Source organism: Nannospalax galili, unplaced genomic scaffold (genome assembly GCF_000622305.1).
Source record: "Nannospalax galili isolate Female #2095 unplaced genomic scaffold, S.galili_v1.0 scaffold951, whole genome shotgun sequence".
NCBI classification, from domain to species: Eukaryota; Metazoa; Chordata; class Mammalia; order Rodentia; family Spalacidae; genus Nannospalax; species Nannospalax galili.
In genome coordinates, this window is record NW_008329324.1 from 64,628 (window position 1) to 85,412 (window position 20,785).

Sequence of the window (20,785 nt, forward strand, 5' to 3'; positions counted from 1 at the left end):
GGAAGTTAAGAGGACAACTTGAGGAAGTAATTTCTCTCCTTCCATCATGTCGGTCTTGGGGATGAAATTCAAGTCATTAAGCTTGTTGGCAGGGCTGAGCCATCTCACCAGTTCTCACCTTATTTTTATTTTTTTTGGTCTTTTTGAGGCAGGGTCTCCCTGTAGCTCCAGCTGCCTGGAACTCACTCTGTAGACCAGGCTGGCCTCGAACTCACAGAGGATCCGCCTGCCTCTGCCTCCTGAGTGCTGGGATTAAAGGCATGAGCCACCATGCCTGCCTTATTTTTATTTTTTTGAGACAGTTCTTTCACTGAGTAGGTGAACAGCAAGCTCCAGGAATCCTCCTGTCTTTCCCTCCCAGGGCCGGGAGTACAAGCATGTGTCACTGTACCTGGCTTTTTCTGTGGGTGCTGGGGATCTGAACTCAGATCCTTATACTTGTGTGGCAAGCACTTCATTGACCAAACCATCTCCCTATTCCCTGTGGGTTGGTTTTGTGGCACGTATTATAATCACTACCACCATCTAATCATAAAAATCAATGGGTACATTAGAAGATTTGCACATCAAAGATGAAGTAAACAAATTATTTTGGGGGAGGGATTGAATACAAGGTATTGCACATGCAAGGCATGCATTCTACCACTGAGCTATATCCCCATCCTAAACATATTCTTTTAAACAGCCTAAGACCTTTTATAATAGAGAAGTGGCAAGCTACAAGTTTGCTAATAGTTCAGTCCCTATGGAATAGATGGATGGTCTTTTGTATCTAGCCTGTGCCACCTGAAGAAGTCCATTTGATTGCTGGCTGGGGAGTTGGTCCTGTCTAGTGCTGGCCTGACCCTTATGCTATGTACCTTGGACAATGTAGAATTAGTCTAGAACTGAGATTCAAGTCCCTAGAAAACCCTAGCCTCTTTTGGGTCCCGTAACCCTACTGCAAGGATCTAATGGGCCACCATTGCCCCATTCCTGCCCACATTGAGGTGAAGGGTCACCCTTCTGGGGTACAGACTTACCACTTGCAGAAGGGCCAGGTACCCAGCCCCCACGTTGTCAAAGTTGACTTTCACCTTGGTCCAGTACAATTCTCCAGTCACATTGAAGGACTCGCACTCACTCTTGTTGTTCACAATGGTGTAGTTCAGAGGCAGGTCCCCCTCAGTCTGGTTGATGCACCTACCAAACTTCCCCGCAAAGAGGTTCACACCCATGATGCTGAAGATGAGCCAGAAGATGAGGCAGACGAGGAGGACGTTCATGATGGAGGGGATAGCACCCACCAGAGCATTGACCACCACCTCGAGTGGACAGAGAGGAGATTCAGTTCTTGGGGGTGTCTAGAGCATACACCCTTTATAAGACCCCCACTACTGACTGAGCTCACTGAACACAGCTATGGGGGTGAGAATGGGGATCTTTCAGTCATGGGAGAGACCAACTCCATGGCTAACATCCTGTTGGCACTTGAGGGGAGTAAGAGAGAATGCAAGAGGCCTTTTTCTTTGCACTCTAAGATCTGGTGCAATCCCAGAACATTCTAGACCTTTCTCTTCCAGGCCCTCTTTTGCTTTCAGTCATGACCTTCAAAACTCAATTTCCATAGAAACAGGGTCTTTGTCAGTTGAGGCTGCTAGCAATCCAATGGATAAGACATGTTTAAACCCATCCTAAGACTTTAGACCTTACAGTCTCTGAGCTAAACTTCTGGTTTATTTTAGGGTTTAGTGCTACTGGGATGGAGGGGTGTTTCCTCTAAAGTATACCCAGGAGATCCCAGTGAGCTATGTCTGCAGGATGCTGTGATAGTTCTCCAGGGATCAGGGTCTGACCCTCTCATCCCCTTCCTCTAAACTCAGTTCCCAGAAAGGGGCTCCCTGACAGATGCATGTAGGGTACTCTACCCAATTCAGAAACCAAGCCCTACTGCCCATGAGTCAGGAAGCTGTGAGCCACACAGATGGGGGTGCAGGTATTATGGACTCTGTTGGGATCCAGAGGGCCTGATATCAGGATAGAGAATGTTGTTCCACAGCAAGTACTACAACCCCAGAGCAGGGTGTGAAACCCAGCTCCCTAGGGCACCAAGCTTTCTATGGAGAGGGCAGAAACCCCAAGAGCTTGCCCTTGGCTGGCTGTGTAGCCAGCAGCCACATCAGAGGCATTCCTGGCACCTAGCATCACCCTGTGTCCCTCTGGAATCAAATGTCCTTGGCTCCCAAAGAGACATTTAACTCGGGTCCGATTACGCCCTTGTGGGTGTGTTCCCAACAGGAATAAGCAATGTATCCCTCTATGAATTGGTGGTATGGGTAAGGTTCAAAGCCATCAACCAAGTGTTGATCTGTGTGATGGTGCCTGTGGGGGCAGGGAGACAACAGACATGTCCTCTGAAGCCACATAGCGCGGTATAAAAAAATCAAGCACATACATACATATGAATGTCTGCTTTCTTACTGAGCACCATAGTTCATTCTTTTTCAGTGCTGGGGACGTCAAAATGGGGGCTCTACACCTATTAGGCTATTTTTCTTTAAGGGGTTTTAAAATTTGTCTTATAAAATGGATGGAACTGGAAAATATTATATTAAATGAGGTAACCCAGTTCAGAAAAACAAACACTGCTTGCTCTCTCTTATGTGATCCTAGCTTCTAATTAAAACATTTTTTGATTTATTTTTATTTTATGTGTATGAGTGTTATGCCTGCATGTGTGTAAGTGCACTTGTAACGTGCGGTGCCCACAGAAGACAGAAGAGGGTGCTGGATCCCCTGGAGCTGAAGTTACAGATGGTTGTTAGCTACCATGTGGGTGCTGGGATGTGAACCTGGATCTTCTTTAGAACAGACAGTGCTCTTAAGTGCAGAGCTGTCTCTCCAGTTTTTAGCTTCTAACCTTTCTAATGTGTATATTTATGTGGGAGTGAGTGTAGGTAGAGCCCTGGAAAGGGGCCAGGAGAGGGGAGAAAGAAGTTTTAAGGGAGCGTGAGGGGGACAGAACACAGGTGGTATGAGAAGTGGAACGAGGACTGATGGAGGTGGAAGAGTGTATAAATGGGGGAGGGGACAGAGAGATGGGGGAGAGGAGGAATCAACCAAAACTAAGTATGAAAATGCAGTAACATATGAAAATGCCATAAAGGAATTTGCTACTTTGTGTGCTAAGTAAATTTTGTTTTTTTTCAAAAAACAAATAAGGCTATCAAGATGGTTCAACCTGAGCCTGAGTTTGATTTCTGGAATCCGGGGTGGAAGGAGAGAACCAACTCCTGGAAGTTGTCTTCTGATCTGCACAGACATGTGATGGCACTCACATGCGTGCACACACACACACACACAAACACACACACACACACAATGAGAAACACATTTTTAAAAAGAAAGAAAGAAAATTTTCCTTGTATGCTCATATTCTTTGGTAAAATGTGAAGACCCCCGAAATGCCAAGGGGACCACACTACCAATACAAAGGTGTTTACTAATCTATGTGCCTTATACTCAGCAAATCATCATCTGGTGGTGAGAACACAGCTCTAAAATGGTGGTGTGTCCATTTTCCTCCACCTGCTAGGACAGCAGTCCCTTACTTACTCTCATGCCCTCAAATCGTGACAAGGCCCTCAGGGGTCGCAGTGCACGCAGTGTCCGCAGTGATTTGATGGGGCCCATCTCGGCAAAGCCCAGGGTGTTGGCCACAAGGCTGACGAGTGAGACCTGTGGAGGAAAGGGGAGGTGGGAAGATGGATGGCTACAGAGACAGGCAGCTGGCTCTCAGTCTACCTCAGATAGGCCAAGCTGCCTTCACAGGCCTATGAAGTGCTGGGCCAGGCTTCCTGGAGCTAGGGCAAGCCAGGACTGTCCGGCTATATGCATGTCACCCCCTAACCGCATGATGCCAGGGTACGTCATTCCTATTCCACACAGGAGAACACTGGGTTTCAAAGCCACCCTGCTGGTATGGTCCAGCAGAGACAAAGCCTGGGCTTCTGGTCCCAAGTACTTTCCTTTAAACTACATGCTCAAAGCCTGGGTTGGTCCCTTCTCTCCCAAAGAACTCTCTTTGGCAGAAGAAAGGGCAGTCTTGGGGTGCATATGAGCAATAAGCAGTCATGGTCTCTTCCCCAAAGCTGGACTTTGCAATGTTCTAACATTTGGAAGAACCCAGGAGCAGGTGGGTGACACTGGAGGAGCCTCTGCTCTCTGCCCCCTCTGTCCCCTCCCTAGCATTCCCCCTCTGTGGATACTCACACTAAAGCTCGGAGGGCTCTTGCCATTACTTCTCCATTAGCTTGTGATCACAGCCTGAAAACAGCCTCTCATCTGGACCTTGCACTTCACCCTGGTGCTCTGGGAGGCCTGGGATGGGAAGGACTGTGCACAGGGGCCAAGTCCCAGAGCCTCCTCCCAGGCAGGGAAGCCTAACAAGCTCAGAGGAAGAAGACTCCAGGTTACCTTCCATGCTACCTTCATCCACCCCTGGAAGGATGTTAAGGGAGGCATGTTAGGGACCCACCCTTCTGAGGGTGGGACTCCTCCTGGGGGCGAGGCCTCTTCCTGAGGGCGGGGCCTCCAGAGCACAAAGTCGGAGTTGGCCTGCCTGCTCCTCATCAGCCACCCTTGCCATTCCCTTCCCAAGGCATACCACAGTTACTCCACAGCTAGGACTCGGTCTCAGTGTAGGGTCACTGTTCAAGTCACACCCCTGGCATCATTCCTGCCGGCTCTGACACTCTGGGTTTAACCCAGCATGATTTCCCATTGGCTCTGCCTTCAAACTATATGAGCTATCCAAACATTTCTCACCACATCCTGACCAGGCCACTTCATCTCTCCTTAGGCTACAGCCAGAGCCTCCTTACCTGCTCCCAGAATCTTTATCTGTGCCCCTCTCCTGCCTGTAGGGCATGGGATCCTTTAAGAACAAAAGCCAGTGCATGGCATTCTTCTGTTAAAAGCCATCCAATGCCTCCCTTTCTTGGGTGGTGCTGGGGATTGAATACAGGACCTCACATATGCCAGGCAAATGCTCTACCCCTGATACATCCCCAGCCCTCTTTGCACGCTGCGATTTTGAAATATCTCACTGACTTGCCCTGGCTGGCCTTGAATTTGCACTCCTCCTGCCTTAGCTTCTCAAGTACCTGAGATTACAGGCCTCCACCACCACACCTGGCTAGTTCTCCTCTTTTCATTCTAAATAAAAGTCCATGTTTTTACAAAGACGCATGTGGCCCCTCCTCCTCCATGCCATCTGGTCCCTTCTGCCGTCCCTCTGCCCCAGCCACTCTGCCAGCTTGCAGGTTCTCAAGTATGTCAGGCATGCTCCAGCCACAGGTCCTTTGCACTGCTGTTCCAACCTCTTTTTGGAATGTTCTGATAGATATCTATGGAGCTAACCACAGTGTTCCTCAGATCTGCTCAAGTCACCTCAGGGGGTGTGCTGGATAGCTTCACTGTCAGCTTGGCACTCCTGGGAAAAGGGGACCTCAACTGGGGAATTGTTTCTATGGGATTGGCCCCATGAGCATGTCTATGAGGCATTTTCCATATTGTTGAGTGATGTGGGAGGGTCCAGGCCACTGTGGGTGGTGCCACCCCTGGGCAGGTGGTCCTGGGTTGTATGAGAAAGTAGGTTGAGCACAGGCCAGAGGAACAAGCCAGTAAGCAGTGTTCCTCCATAGTCTGTGCTTCATTCAGTTCCTGCCTCCAGGTTCCTGCCCTGATTTCCTGCCTTTGCTTCCCTTGATGATGGACTGTAACTTGTAAACCTTCCTTAGTCTACCCTGGGGGTGTCTTTCAGTGGGTTCAATTTCTCAAGAAGCTGTAGGAATAGCAGGCCAGGGGTCCACAGGGATGAGCTGGCAGGACCCTAGGCTCTACCACGGCCTCTTAACAGGGGTGCCTCAGGGATGTCACCTCCATCTCAGGATAGCTGTAAGGGCTGGCAAGGCTCCACTGACCCCAGGACCCATCATCACATCCTTGGCATTATCTTGGCTACTTGGGGTAACAGAAAGAGGTTACACTGGAGGCCCAAGGTCCTGGATCAGTGTCCGTATACTCTCCAGTCCACTGAGCCTCTCATGCAAAGATATCATGGTTCTGCCTCACCCCTTAGGTAGTCGCCTCAGCTTAGATCCAGGCTAGGATAATTGGATCTCAGTCCCTCCTCTTGCCTCTGAGTAAGATGTGGTGACCTAGCACAGGTCTGAGCCTCTTCTGTAATCGCAAGGCAGTCCCTGCTGGTATGCAGGCCTTAGCGCTAAGCCCAAGAGCCACCAGAAAACACGTGCTTTTCTGGAAAGTGCACTGCAGATCCTGATACCTACTCTTTCCTTTCTGAAGAACCCATCCCAGGGACACATGTACCTGAGACCCCAGAGTAGATTTAAGGTTGCTTCTCACCTTAAGCCTCCTCTCCTCTCACCCATCTGCCCTCTCACTTGACTGTGCTCAGGACCCTTGTCAAGCCTGTATTCATTCTGCAGTGTCCAGGGGTTTGGGAAATTTGAGGAAGGGGCTTCTCATTTGATGCTGAGAGGCCATGCCAACTTCCTACACTTGCCCTCCTGGGACATTCTCTAGGCACACAAGGCCTCCCAGTAGTCTGATGGTCCAGGGAGTCACAGTTCACGCTTGCCCCTACTCCTTACATGTGACATCTGTCTCAGCCTCCCACTGATTCCTTCACCTAAGCCTCCCAACATCCTTCCCAAACCTGAGTGGACATGGAGGCTCTGTATGGGTCCTTCATCTACAGAGACATGCTGTGGTCTACCCTTGAGGAGGACTCCTGCTCACCTGCTCCTTCTGGCCACCCTGAGATAATGTGCCTGCTGTCGCCCCTGGCTTAGGACTCTGCTTAAACTGCTCTGTGTTATCTTACTGTCTCCTACAGAAGCAGGGTTATAGGCCTCCTGCGCCCAACAGGAGGTTCTGATGGCAAGCCTCTGCTCTCAGTTGCCTCTTCCTCCTAGACCCAAGAACACTGAAGTCAAGACACCTGGCTTCCTTCTGCTCTGCCAGCCGCATGCCACAGCCGAGCACCTTCACTTCTGCCTGGTGACTCAGACTGGTTCCACTGCCCCATTCTCGCTCAGCCATGAGCTTCCCCTCCCATGTCCCCTTCACATGCCCACACTCACGTCCACGATGAGGAAGTCAAGCCAACACCAGGCATTGGTGAAGTACTTCTTGAAGCCATAGGCCACCCACTTGAGCAGCATCTCCAACACAAAGACATAGGTGAACATCTTGTCGGCATACTCCAGCAGAACCTTGATGGTCTTCCGCTCCTCCAGGTAGATGTCTTCAAAAGCCTGCGGGCAAGGCAGACAGGTGGGCTCAGATCACTGCCAAGCAGTCCACCCTGCAGGAGATACCATTTCCAGCAACAGCCGCTGCCCAGGAGGGCAGGAACTGAGGTCAGACACACAGGCAGGTTCCTCCCTGTCAGCGCGACTCCCAGGTGTGTATCTCATGAGGTGAGGCATGAAATTGTCCTTATTGGAGGTGTCTAGCAAGGCAGTATGCATGGCAAAGACACCATTCTTTCCATGGTAAAGAGTGAAAGTATCAGTGGTTTAGCATGCCTTTAAGATACCTTTTCTGGCTGGGTCTGGTGGTACAGGCCTGTAATTTGAGCTACTTGGGAGACTGAGAAAGGAGGATCATGAGTTCAATGTTTGCCTTGGTGTGGGGGGAGGGAGAGAGAGAGGAAGAGGGGGAGGGAGGGAGAGAGAGAGGAAGAGAGGGGAAGAGAGAAAGAGAGAGGTGTCAAGGCTAGCCTGGAGAACTTAGTAAGACCTTGTCTCAAAATAAAAAGCAATAAGGGCTGGAGAGATGGCTCAGTGGTTAAGAGCACTGACTGCTCTTGCAGAGGACCCAGGTTCGATTCCCAGTACCCACATGGCAGCTATGAACCGTCCTTAACTCCAGTTCCAGGGATGCCCTCTTCTGACCTCCACAGCATTGCACTACATGGGTGCACTCACATACATGCAGGCAATACACTCATACACATTATATATATATAGGCTGGAGAGGTGGCTCAGCGGTTAAGAACACTGGCTGTTCTTGCAGAAGACCTGCATTCAAATCCCAGCACCCACACGACAGCTAACAACTGTCCATAACTCTAGTTCCAGGGGATCCGACAGCCTGTTTTGTCCTCCGCGGGCACTGTACGACACAGGTGCACTTACCTACATGCAGGCAAATACACGCATACACATAATAAATAATAAATAAAATATAAAAATAATATAAAATATAAAAAAATATAAAAATAATAAATAAAATATTAAAAAAATATATCTAAAAGATAAAGAGCAATAAATGAATAATAAATAAGTAAATAAATAAAAATAAATAAATACTGGGGCTCAGTGGTAGAGCCCTTCCTTAGCAAGTATTAAGTTCTAGGTTCAATCCCCAGTATAGTAAAAACAAATGAAAAGAAAAAGTTGAATTAACTTCTCTGAAACTTGCCCACTGCCCATTTTAACCTGGAGAGTGGGCATGTGGGCTCAGCTCACAGCTTTCTGTCAGATTCAGTATGTAAAACTGTTCTTGTTTTCACTCCATTGTATATGTATTCTATTTACCTTATATGGTTATCATTTTCCATAGGAAATTATATTGGACTCTAGTTCTAATAATGAGTATGTTTCCCCTTTATAGGAATACACTTAAATACACAAAAAGACCCTAGCAAAAGCTGAACCTAAAGCAGAGTCTTCTTTTTTCTTTTTAAGATTATTTTATGAGTCTGTGTACGCCCGAGTGTATGGTATGTACCATGTGTGTGCAGGTGGCATGGAGACCAGAGAGGGCGCTGGATTCTGGAACTGGAATTACAGGTGGCTGTGAGCCAGTCCATGTGGGTACTGGAAACAAAACCCAGGTCCTCTGCAAGAGCAGCCAGTGCTCTTAACTGCTGAGTCATCTCTCTAGTCTCTAAGGCAGAATTTCCCATAAATGACCAAAAGCAGTCTTAGTTCAGTAAACACAGCTTCTCTCTAAGATCTAGGAGTCAAAAATGTAACTGAGACCTGGAGCCTTTGCCTAGCATGTGTGAGGCTCTGGGATCATCTGTCACCTACATACAAACAATGACATAAAACAACAATGAAAGTTTCTAAAATGCTCCAAGTTGCAAGTCTCATCTCCTTTCTTCCCTCCTGCCTCCACCCAAGCCATCTCTTCCTGAGCCACCTGGGATGCTCTCATGGCTTCCGGCTGCCCTCTTCCTCCTGTGGCCTCCTGATTGCTCCCACTCCTCCCCAGTTACCCTCTCTATACACAGTGTGCTCTGAGGCTCCCTGTCTAGGTAACTGAACACGTCACTGGGGCCCTGGGGAGCAGCTTCCTCCTGACACCTCTGGGCTCCCAGTCTGACTGCAGGGCCTCTGATGGGATCCAGGATCAGTGCGTTAGCTGTGCCTGGGGACACACAGCTGAGGTTTCTATATGGCTAATTGGGTCAATGTGGGCAGCGTGGTAGTAAATTCAGGCCCTCAGATGGACTTTCAGATAAAAAGCAAAGATCTATTTTTTTTTTTTCTGAAATAAAAAAGTATGCTTCTTATGAAAAACAAGAATTGGGGATGTAGCTCAGCGACCAAGTGCCTGCCTAGCATGCATGACACTGTGGGCTCAATCCCCATACAAATACATAAATAAAATAAAATAAAATAGAAATAAAGCATAGAAATTGTCAAATTGGCATTCCCAATTTCATGACTCTAAAGGAACTGGAACCAACATTCAGGTGATGATTTTTTTGAAATTACTTTTTCAAGCTAGGCATGGTGGTGTACACCTGTAATCCCAGCACTTGGGTAGGCTGAGGCAGGAGGATACTAGTTCCAGCCCAACTTGAGACTACACAGTGAGACCCTGTCTCAAAAAAATAACTGCCAGGTGTGGTGGCACAAGTCTTTAATCGCAGCACTCGGGAGGCAGAGGCAGGCAGATCTCTGTGAGTTCAAGGCCAGTCTGGTCTACATAGCAAGTTCCAGGCCAGCTGGGGCTATAGGGAGACCCTGTCTCAAAAAGACCAAAGTCATAATAATAATAACAATAATAATAATAATAATAACAACAATGATAAAAACCACCACCACCACCAACTGGGGGCTGATGAGATGGCTCAGCAGATAAAGATGTTTGTTGACAAACTTGGTGACCTGAGTTGAATCCCCAGGTCCTATATAGTGGAAGGAGAGAACCAACTCCTCAAAGTTGTCCTCTGACCTCTACAAGTATACACACATAAACACACACACACACACAATGTAATAAAGACTTTAAAGATTCTTTAAAAAGACCCCAACCATTCAACCAACCAAGCAGACAAGAAAACGAAATTATTTTCCATCAATCTGTTTCGAACATTCACTTGTTAATGTGTCTACATTAATACTGGTCAGTCTTTTAATTTTTTATTTATTATTTTAATTTTATGTGTACAAGTGTATTGCCTGCATGTATGTAAGTGTGCCATATCATGCAATGTCCACTGAGGTCAGAAGAGTGTAGGATCCCCTGGAACTGAAGTTAAGGACAGTTGTTAGCTGCCATGTGGGTGCTGGGAATTGAACCCAGGTCTTCTGCAAGAGCAGCCAGTGCTCTTAACCACTGAGCCATCTCAGTCCCTGGTCAGTCTTTTATTTACTTATTTTTTAAAAATTTTTATTTATTTATTTGTTTTGGTCTTTCTGAGACAGGGTCTCACTGTAGCCCCAGCTGTCCTGGAAGTCACTATGTAGACCAGGCTGGCCTTGAACTCACAGAGATCTGCCTGCCTCTGCCTCCCGAGTGCTGGGATTAAAGGCATGTACTACCATGCCTGGCCCTGGTCAGTCTTTTAAAGGCTGCATGATACATCAATATTTGGACATGCTTCTATTTATTCATCTCATAACATATTAACTGTACATCTTAGTTGTTCCCAATTTACCTCTACTAGGAACAAGGCATTGGCAGCTTACAACTGTCTGTAACTCAATTCCAGGGGATCCAAGGCCCTCTTCTGGCCTCTTCCCACACTGCATATACTAGCGCACATACACACATGTAAGCAAAACACCCATACACAAAATAAAAAGAAAGCCTTCATTTATTCTGAGAGTAAAAAAAAGAATATTTTTGTTTTATTTTTCTTTTTAGGACTTGTGGTTTCATTATTTTTATATGATTTAAAAAACCTAATATATATTTGGTAAAGAGTAAATATTTATTTTAATAAAATTTTCTGAGTGAGTTGTCAGCTGCCTCACCATTTTATTTTTAAAAATCCATAGATCGATAGGTCAATCTTACCATCTATGACATTTCTCTGCTTCCTTAAGTCTATTTCAGACCATTCTAGGTGGTGTTCTGGTTCGTTTCTCAGTGCCAGGGTCTCACCTGTTTCTATACTGGTGCTCTCTCACTGAGCCACATCCCAGGCGCTGCTACTGCTCCCTCGATGCTGTCTATTCCCTAGCATCACGTGACCTTGCTTTTATAATTCTGAAGATAACCCTTAGCAGTGTTTTGTCAAATTCACTCAAACACATTGTTGAAAATGTACTGCTATTACATTCAGCCTATTAACTGTTTTGAGAATCAATTAGGGTCTTCCTACCTGAGACCACAGTATAGACCCTATTTGTTTGTTGTTTTGAGGCAGAGTCTCACTAGGTAGTCCTGGCTGGCCTGGAACTCGTCGCTATGTAGACTAGACTGACCTTGAACTCACAGAGATCCACCTGCCTATACCTCCTAAGTGCTGGGATTAAAGGCAAGTGCCATCACACTCAGTTTGTGGTTTTTTTTTTGGTCTTTTTGAGACAGGGTTTCTCTGTAGCCCCAGCTGGCCTGGAACTCACTATGTAGACCAGGCTGGCCTTGAACTCACAGAGATCCACCTGCCTCTGCCTCCCAAGTGCTGGGATTAAAGACGTGCACCACCATGCCCAGCTGTCTGTCTTTAAAAAAAAATACGTTTTATACATTTTTCTTTGGTCTTTTTGAGACAGGTTCTCCCTGTAGCCCCAGCTGACCTGGAACACACTATGTAGACCAGGCCTGTCTTAAATCCACATAGATCTGCCTGCCTCTGCCTCCCAAGTGCTGGAACTAAAGGCATGTGCCACCATGCCCAGCTTATGTAATTAAAAAAATACTTTGTTATTTTTATGAGTATATTGCTTGCACGTATGTGAGTGCACCCATGTCGTGCAATGCTGTGGAGGTCAGAAGAGGGTGTCGGAGTCCCTTGGAACTGGAGTTAAGGACAGTTCGTAGCCGCCATGTGTGTGCTGGAAATCGAACCCGGGTCCTCTGCAAGAGCAGTCAGTGCTCTTAACCGCTGAGCAATCTCTCCAGCCCCAGCTTGTGTAATTAAAAAAAAAAAAGATCAGTGTCAAATTTTTCTTTTAATTAAAAAAAAATTTTTTTTTGTCTTTTTGAGACAGGGTCTCCCTGTAGCCCCAGCTGTCCTGGAACTCACTATGTAGACCAGGCTGGCCTCGAACTCACAAAGATCTGCCTGCCTCTGCCTCCCAAGTGCTGGGATTAAAGGCGTGCACCACCAGGCCCTGCAAAAAATATTTTTAAAATTTATTTTTATATGTATGAGTGTTTTGCCTGGATGTATGTAAGTGAACTCATGCCTAGAGGCCAGAAGAGGGTGTCAGATCCCCTAGAACTGAACCCATAGATGGTTGTTAGCTGCCATGTGGATGCTGAGAACCAAACTTGGGTCCTCTGCAAGAGTAATCAGTGCTCTTAACTGCTAAGCCATCTCTCCAGCCCATTTTATTATTTTTTTTGAGACAAGTTCTCCCTATAGCCCTAGATGGCCTGGAACTATCTATGTCATTCAGGCTGGCCTCAATTTCACAGAGATCTGCCTGCCTCTGCCTCCCCAGTGCTGAAATTAATATTCCACCATGCCCAAATAATGTTTTCTTTAAAAAATTTAAAAGTCAGGTATAGTGGCATATGCCTTTAATCCCAGCACTTGGGAGGCAGAGGCAGGTGGAGCTCTGTGAGATCAAGGCCAACCTGGACTACATAGATAGTTCCAGGCCAGCTGGGGGCTACAGGGAGACCCTGTCTCAAAAAAGCAACAAAACCAAAATATTATTACTATTGTATATGTGTAATATGTGTGTGCATAGTGTATGTGTGGGAGGGTGTGCATATGTGGGGGTCAGAACACTTTTGAGGACTTGGTTCTTTCCTTCCATCTTTCCATGAGTTCTAGGGATCTTGCTTGCTTGTGCAGCAAGCACTTCACCTGCTGAGTTATTGTGCTAGGCCTCACAGAATGCTTTAAATGGGTTTAATTTTTTCTATGCAACTGTACTATCCACAAATAATAATTTTTAAAATTCTCTCTCTCCTCTTCCTCTCTCTCTCTCTCTCTCTCTCTCTCTCTCTCCCCTTTTGGGGGCAGTGTTGGAAAGTAAACCCAGGGAGTTATTTAGTGCTCTGTGACTGAATTAAAGCCCTAATCCTAGTTTCTATTATTATGATTATTTTTATCTTTTGTACTTGAAGTATATGCATGTATGTGCACATGCATGCTCGTGTGTGTGAGTGCCAGCATATGCATGTGGAGGCTATAGGACAACCTTGGGTGTTAGTCTTTACCTTCTACCCTGTTTGAGATGGTCTCTTGTTTCCCTTGTGAACGTCAGGCTATCTGGTCCCTAAGCCTCTGGGATGCTCCTGTCTCCACTGCTCAATCTTGCTATAGGAGCACCAGGATGACAGGCAGCTGCTACTGCATCCAGTTTTATGTGGGTCCTGGGGATCCAAACTCACTCTTCATGTTCGTGTGGGAAGCACTTTGCCCACTGGGCCATCTCCCCAGCCCTATAAATTTTAATTCTTGTGTTTATATTCAACTGATTATCTTTAATATAGTTGATTACTTATACTAGTTAGTATTTAAAAGATTACTAATAAATAATGATTAACAGCTAAAAGTAGTTAAATGTTTTGTCTGACACTCTTAACTTTAATGAAAATGTTTCAAGTGTTTTACAACTAATGACAGAATTTTAGAGTTTTTCACTAAATTGAGAAAATGTTTTATTTCTATTTTTACCCAATTTTTAGCCAAGCATTCAATGAGCTAATTATATGTTATCTTTGCTCTACTCATATAAATATATTTCCCAACATTACATTATTCTGACATTTTAGACTATACCTGTGATATACCTAATCTTTTAAATCTATTACTGGATCCTATTTACATTTTTCAAAATTTTTGCATTATTATTTTAAGTACTTGAGTCTGAAGTATGAAAATAGATACAATGTTTTTCTTTCAGTATATTTAAAGGTTCTGAAATCAGCATTGTTTATTTCTCACAGAAGTAATTTATAGACTTTTGATCTTTTTCATACATTAGAATTTCTTTAGAATTTATTTTATTTATGTACATGTCTGTGTGTATATGCACACGTGTGCAGGTGCCCATGAGGCTAGAAGAAGGTGTCAAATCCCTTGTAGCTTGAGCTATATTTAGTTGTGAGCTGCCCAGTGTGGGTGCTGTGGAACTGACCTCTGGTTTTTTGCAAAAGCAGCAAGAGATTTTAAAAGCTGAGCCATGGTTCCAGCCTCCATATTAGAGGGTTTTACATTGCGATGGAATTCTTTTCTTTCCATTCTTTCCTCAGAATGTGAAAGAATTCATCCTGGGACATGTGGGAAATTAGATTAGCTAGTGGTTTACCTATGTGATTAGTTTAAATGTTCAGGAATTTTATGGCAATTTACTATTTTCTTTCTTTCTTTTAAGAGATTTTATTTATTTTTTTTTATTATTTATAGTGTGTGTGTGTGTGTGTGTGTGTGTGTGTGTGTGTGTGTGCGTGCCTGTTTGTATGCACACCATGTGGGTACAGTGCTCTTGGAAGCCGGAAGAGGGCATTGGATCCCCTGTAACTGGAGTTACGACAAATGGCTGTTAGCTACTATGTGGGTTTTGGGATCTGAACTCAGGTCCTCTGGAAGAGTAGCCAGTGCTCTTAACTGATGAACAATCTCTCCAGTCCCACTATTTGTTTTCTAATTTATTATTAATTTATGCTTTTATTTCATTAATCACTTTGGCTTCCTCAAGATTTTGTTCTTATATTTCTAATTTAAAATATTTATTTATTTGTTTATTGTGTGTGTGTGTGTGTGTGTGTGTGTGTGTGTAGGTCAGAGGACAACTCTGTGGAGTTAGTTCTCTCCTTCCACCTTTATGTGGGTTCTGAGGATCAAATTCAGTTACCACACTTGTATGACAAGTGCCCTGACCTGCTGAGTCATCTCACTGGCCTTGCATTTCTAATTTCTTGAGTTAATTAATCGGTTATCAAAAAAAATCTTGAAAAATGTCCTTTGCAAGTAGGATTCAGTAACTGAATTAAAAAATTAAATATATCACAGGTATATCCTAAAATTTCAGAATGGTGCCATGTCAAGAAATTTATTTATATATGTAAAACAAAGATAAAAAACATATTACTATCAATGAATGCCCGTGGAAAAAAATCTGGTAAAAACAGAAAAAAATTTAATCTGTATTTTTATTTGATGATAAAAATAACCTAAATATCTGATTTTCCTGATTATAACTTTGGCTGCATCCCACATGCAGTATTCTCAACATGGTCTCTTCCAGTTTTCTCCCAGCCAACTATCATCCATCTATCTATCCATCTATCCACCTATCTACCTATCTACCTACCTGTCTATCATCATCTATCGGTGTTAGGGATTGGACCAGTGCTTGTGTATGCCAAGCAAGTGCACTACCACTGAGTTGCATCCTTAACCTTTATTTTTCATATTTCTAGCAGCTTTTTTCATCTGTAAAATTGGCTTAATAGTACTGCTCATTTCACAGTGTTACAGTGAGAATTAAATGAAATTAATATTTATAAAATACTTAAAACAGCGCCTGCTGTATAATCATTTAGATGTTGTTTTTGACTGTTTCTAGATCTCTCACTATCTTGTTCTTCCTACTTGATTTGTCAAAAATGAATACAGGTTTGGTCAAGTCAAGTGCCATTGCTTTACATTCTATTTTTAAAAGCTTATTTATTTGTATTTTATGTGCATGTATATGCACTATGTGCATGCAGTGTCTGTGGAGGCCAGAAGAGGATATTGGATCCCCTGGAAATGGAGTTACGGATGGTTGTGAGTTGCCATGTGGGGCTGGGAACTGACCTTGAGTCTGCTACAAAAGCAGCCAGTGCTTTTAACCGCTGAGCTGCCTCTCCAGGCCCAGTCTTTGCTTTATACTTAGGTGCTGTGCAATCCCAAGCAATATTCACAATAGTAGTATTCTTATTGTAGGTCGGGATCTTCATTACCTTCAGCTTTGTACCTCAAATTCAACATTATTTAATATTAACAAACCATGAAAATGCCCTGATTTCTGTTGTCACATTTGCATTTGCCTGATATGGGTTGAATATCATCGTTAATCTTTATTATCAAGTTGACTGGCTCCAGAATCTCCATGGAAACACCTCTGAGGATGTTTCTAGAGACAATTCACAGAGGATAAAGACTTTCTGAAGCAGGTGGCATCATCCTCAGGGGGTAACAATAAAAGGGTAGAATAAAGAGAAAAATCACATGAATACCAGTATTCATCTCTCTGCTTCCTCATCAGCTCAGATGTGGGTAAGCAACCCTGTACTCCTGTCACCTTACCTTCCCTGCCGTGATGGACAGACTGACTCAAACTGTAAGCCAGAATAAATTTTTCCTCCTTTAATTTGCTTGCTTTTTTAAAAAAAATTATTTATTATTTTTATTTTATGTGTGTGTGTGTATTGCCTCCATGTAGGTGAGTGCACCCATGTTGTGCAATGCCTGCAGAGGACAGAAGAGGCTGTCGGATCCCCTGGAACTGGAGTTATGGACAGTTGTTAGCTGCCATGTGGGTGCTAGGATTTGAACCTGGGTCTTCTGCAAGAACAGTTTTCTTAACCGCTGAGCCATCTCTCCAGCCCCTTATTTTGCTTTCTGTGAGGTATTTTTTTTATAGTAAGAAGAAAAGTAACTAATATACATCCCTAATGCAAAAAGTGAAGCTTCTTGGGTGCTGACACATCACCAAAAGTTTCAGAGTTTGGAGCATTTTGGAGTTTGGGTTCAGGATGCCTAATTGGTACAATTTATGCAAATATTCTCAGATGTACAAACCTCCAAGATCTGAATCACTTCTGGATCCAAACATTTTGGATAAAGGAAATTCAATCTACATAAATTCTGTTTGCTTAATATTTCTTAGTCACCTTGTTTCAGGCCTTTTTGTGGGGAGGACGGGGGTATCCCTGGAGCCCCAGCTGTCCTAGAAAGTATTATGTAGACCAGGCTGGCCTTGATCTTACAGAAATCTGCATGCCCCTGCCTTGTCAGTGCTGGGATTAAAGGTGTGTACCACCATAGTCAGTAGGTTTGCCTTTTGATAGCACATAGTTGATACTTTTTCAAAATCTGTTCAGAGTCCTCTTCTTTTTAAAAAAGTGAATTTTATCAGGTTATATTTATTATTAAAATATGCTTGATCTTGCTTGGCCATATTATTTTGTGTTTTCTGATTTTTATACTTCCTTGCTGCTTCTCTTTTTTCCTTGTAAGATCTCTGCTTTCTTAATTTTTTTCTCTCAGAAATTTGGAAGGGATATAGCTTACTTTCTGTTAAACAAGTATATAACTTTAAATAACACACTCAGACTTCTTTTTCCCAATATATCACCGACATGGTTTTTTAACAACAGGGCTTGGCTGCCTACCCCGATTAGATTCACCAGGTACTTGCCAAAACTCCTCCTCACTTATGCCAGCCTGAGATTTTTCCTGCACAGCCCAGACTAAATGGCTCTGACTGCCCTTGTTTGTGGCTGTTTAAAAACAAAACTTGTTAACATATTGTCAAATCATTCTTCTCTGAAACCTACAGAGACTTGGCTCTGGCTGCTGATGGTAAAACAGCAGGCAGGCTGCAAGTCATGGCTCCAGGCCCACTCTGAAGCAGGGAGGGGCAAGACGGGGTTGGGTGGGAAGCCTAGAGTTTAGAAGTGACAGGCTACAGTGTCTCTCCACAGCCTGCCCTCACAGGAGCAGACAGTACGGAGTGGAGGCACACAGCTTTGGATCAAAGTGCCCTTTCTCTTACCTACTGGGGGTTCTTATGTTCCCAACAATACAACTGACTTCTTGATCACCCATCTCCCTGCTTGACATCACCTGCCTGAACTATGTTTAACGTGGCCCCTCTCTTCATAGAAGGGCTCTAGAAGTTCAGGACAGGGTACATGCAAACCAATTGGGGCATCTCTGGAGGGCCTTGTTGCTCCTCCTGGCCATCCTCCACTGTGAGACTCTGTTTACTCCAAGGAGTACTCCCTAACTGCCTCAGCTCCACTTGACCTCTTATTACCCAGAATCCTCTATTCCAGTCTATCTTGTGCTGATCTTTGGCATCTTAAACCCACTGAATCTGATTTCCCCAACTACAGTGGAATCCCCTAAGGCCAGGGGTGGGCTCTTCGCCTATTGCTTTCCTGTGGCTTATTGGGCAAGAAAATAGGAGAGCTTAGAAAATACTGAAAAAATGAAAGGTCAAAACAATGGTAGATTATGGAATATGACTGCCTAGGTTTACCTGCCAGATGTGGCTTTTAGTGGTGAATCTTTGGGCAAGTCAGCGGTGTTTCTATTGAAGCTGATGTGGGCACAAAGTGTGACAATGTGTGAATTCCATGGATCTATCTGCCTGTGGCTGACTGAAGACAGATGAAGAGAGCCAGCACTACTTTGTCAGTCATGACTGTATTCTAATGGCCTCACACCACGACTGATGCTGAGGGCAGGTGGATGGGTTCCAGTGAGAAGGCTGGAGATCCCTTTCATGGAACAAGGAAGTGGGCTGGACCCAGGGCCTCTTCCAGCCCTTTTCCTCTGGCCTCCATGTGCATTGTGGGTGTTGAGTTTGTGAGCTGTGCTCTGCTGCTCCGGGGGAGGCTGGGGAACATTTTCAGCAGAGGCTCTGCCCCTGTTTCTAACCTGGTGTTCTAGCTGGAGACCTCCTTTCCTTGCCCTCCCCTCCTCCCCCAGCCCTCCCCCCCCAACTCTGCATCCCCAGGGGATACCAGTGCTCCACTGCTGAGCAGGATCATGAAGATGATGAATGTCTCAAACCAGCTGTGCTCCACGATGCGGTAGCAGGTCTTGCGCAGTCGCCACCAGACCTTCCCCGGGGCCTGCGTTGTGTCCACTGTGCAGCAGGGGCAGCGCCGGACACAACCTATGGGGGAGGGTGGCAGAGCCTGTGAACACTCATATCTGGTGGGAGGCTGGTTAGTTGGAGGAATGACTGAGAGAAGGGTTGTGATGGTGGGGTAGTGAACAGGGCAACATGACAGGAGGGACCGCAGTGAGGGAGGGCTGTGGATGCTCCCTGTGGGTAGAGAGTCCCAGCTGTCTTGGGCTGGGAGAAGGCTGGGGTTGGCATGGGTGCCAGCCTATTCTTTGCCCATCAGGAAGCTTTCCCTTCAGAAAATGTTCTCCTGGGGTACTTATCTCTCCTGGTGTCTGAGACTTTTGAAGGGCAGACCCCTCTGACAGCCTGGAGCAGCATGTGAAGGGAAAACTGAAGCTGCCCTCCAAAAGCATCACCCATTCATCAAAGCTGTGGATTTCAGTCACCAACATGGCCACATGCCATATCCACCTTGGTAGTTAAGGAAGGCCTACTATGAGCAGGGCCTGGTGGTCCAGGGGCGAGCTGGCTTACAGTTACCCTCCCTCATCACAAACACAGTGTTACTACTCCTTAATGCTGCTGCCCAGTCCTACATCACGGGCAGATTGGCCACACAACCCATATCACGGGCAGGGGAGGGGAGGGAGCCCAGAGGGTCATGGTGAAGGGGGCAGGTTCCAGTTCAGAAAGGGGTGTGGCATGGCCCAGGCACTAAGGAGCTGCTGGTCCTCTAGTCCATTCTGGGTAGAGCTGAGTCTGAGGCCAAGAGCTGCCCAGGCAGTACCTTCAGTGAAGCAGTCCTCTGGATCCTTGACATCCTCACCGAGGTCAGGGATTTGCTCCAGGAGGTCCGCAGTGTTGGTCATGTCGGCTGTGCTACCCTCTGAGTAACTGTCCTCAGGGACCTGTGGGGGAGAGGGAGGGCAAAGGATGAATGTGGGCTGCTAACAAGCCTCCAGCTCGAGCTTAGAGTCTAGGGAAGTCTGGGGCCATCCTAGATCACCCCTCTTTGCATCCCTTGGGCATCTGAGGTGGAGGTAGTTGGGCCCCCGTCAGTCACAGAGCCACTTAGGGCCAGTCAAGGTGGAATGAGTGCTGCATCTCGGGGCTCTGGGGTCTGAGATTCTGGTCTGCTGGGTTTAGGGCTGGGATGTGGGAATGTGAGGGGCACTGGGAGAACACTAGGACAGGGAATGCATCTACAAGACAGATATGGGGGACAACAGGGGTATCCACTGGGACATGGACACACATCCAGAACAGACTCAGAACCAGGACACAGACAAACATGGCAGCAAGTCAGACATGCAGAGAACTGACCAGCACCTCAGCCCATGCTTCCCAACTAGCTCACAGGGGAACTGGAGGGGTAGAGCCTGGAGTGAAGCTGAGAAAGTGCTGGAACCTTTCCTCCCTGACCCTGCAAAAGTTTGTTAACAAACTAATGGCTTGCTTCGTTCTAGGGAGATTCTAGGATATCTAACAGCCTATGAGTG

The 20,785-nt window shown here is 45.6% G+C and overlaps 1 protein-coding gene across 1 annotated transcript in view; it reads right to left on the bottom strand.

The window, feature by feature from the left end:
- Scn5a (sodium voltage-gated channel alpha subunit 5) overlaps positions 1-20,785 on the bottom strand; it is a 107,505-nt gene that overhangs the window by 10,519 nt on the left and 76,201 nt on the right. Inside the window, exons 19-23 of the mRNA XM_029565006.1 lie at positions 20,074-20,194; positions 19,177-19,331; positions 7,149-7,322; positions 3,595-3,717; positions 1,023-1,304 (exon numbers count right to left, since the gene is read on the bottom strand). Coding sequence (XP_029420866.1) covers positions 1,023-1,304; positions 3,595-3,717; positions 7,149-7,322; positions 19,177-19,331; positions 20,074-20,194 — 855 coding nt within the window. The remainder of the gene's footprint in view (positions 1-1,022; positions 1,305-3,594; positions 3,718-7,148; positions 7,323-19,176; positions 19,332-20,073; positions 20,195-20,785) is intronic.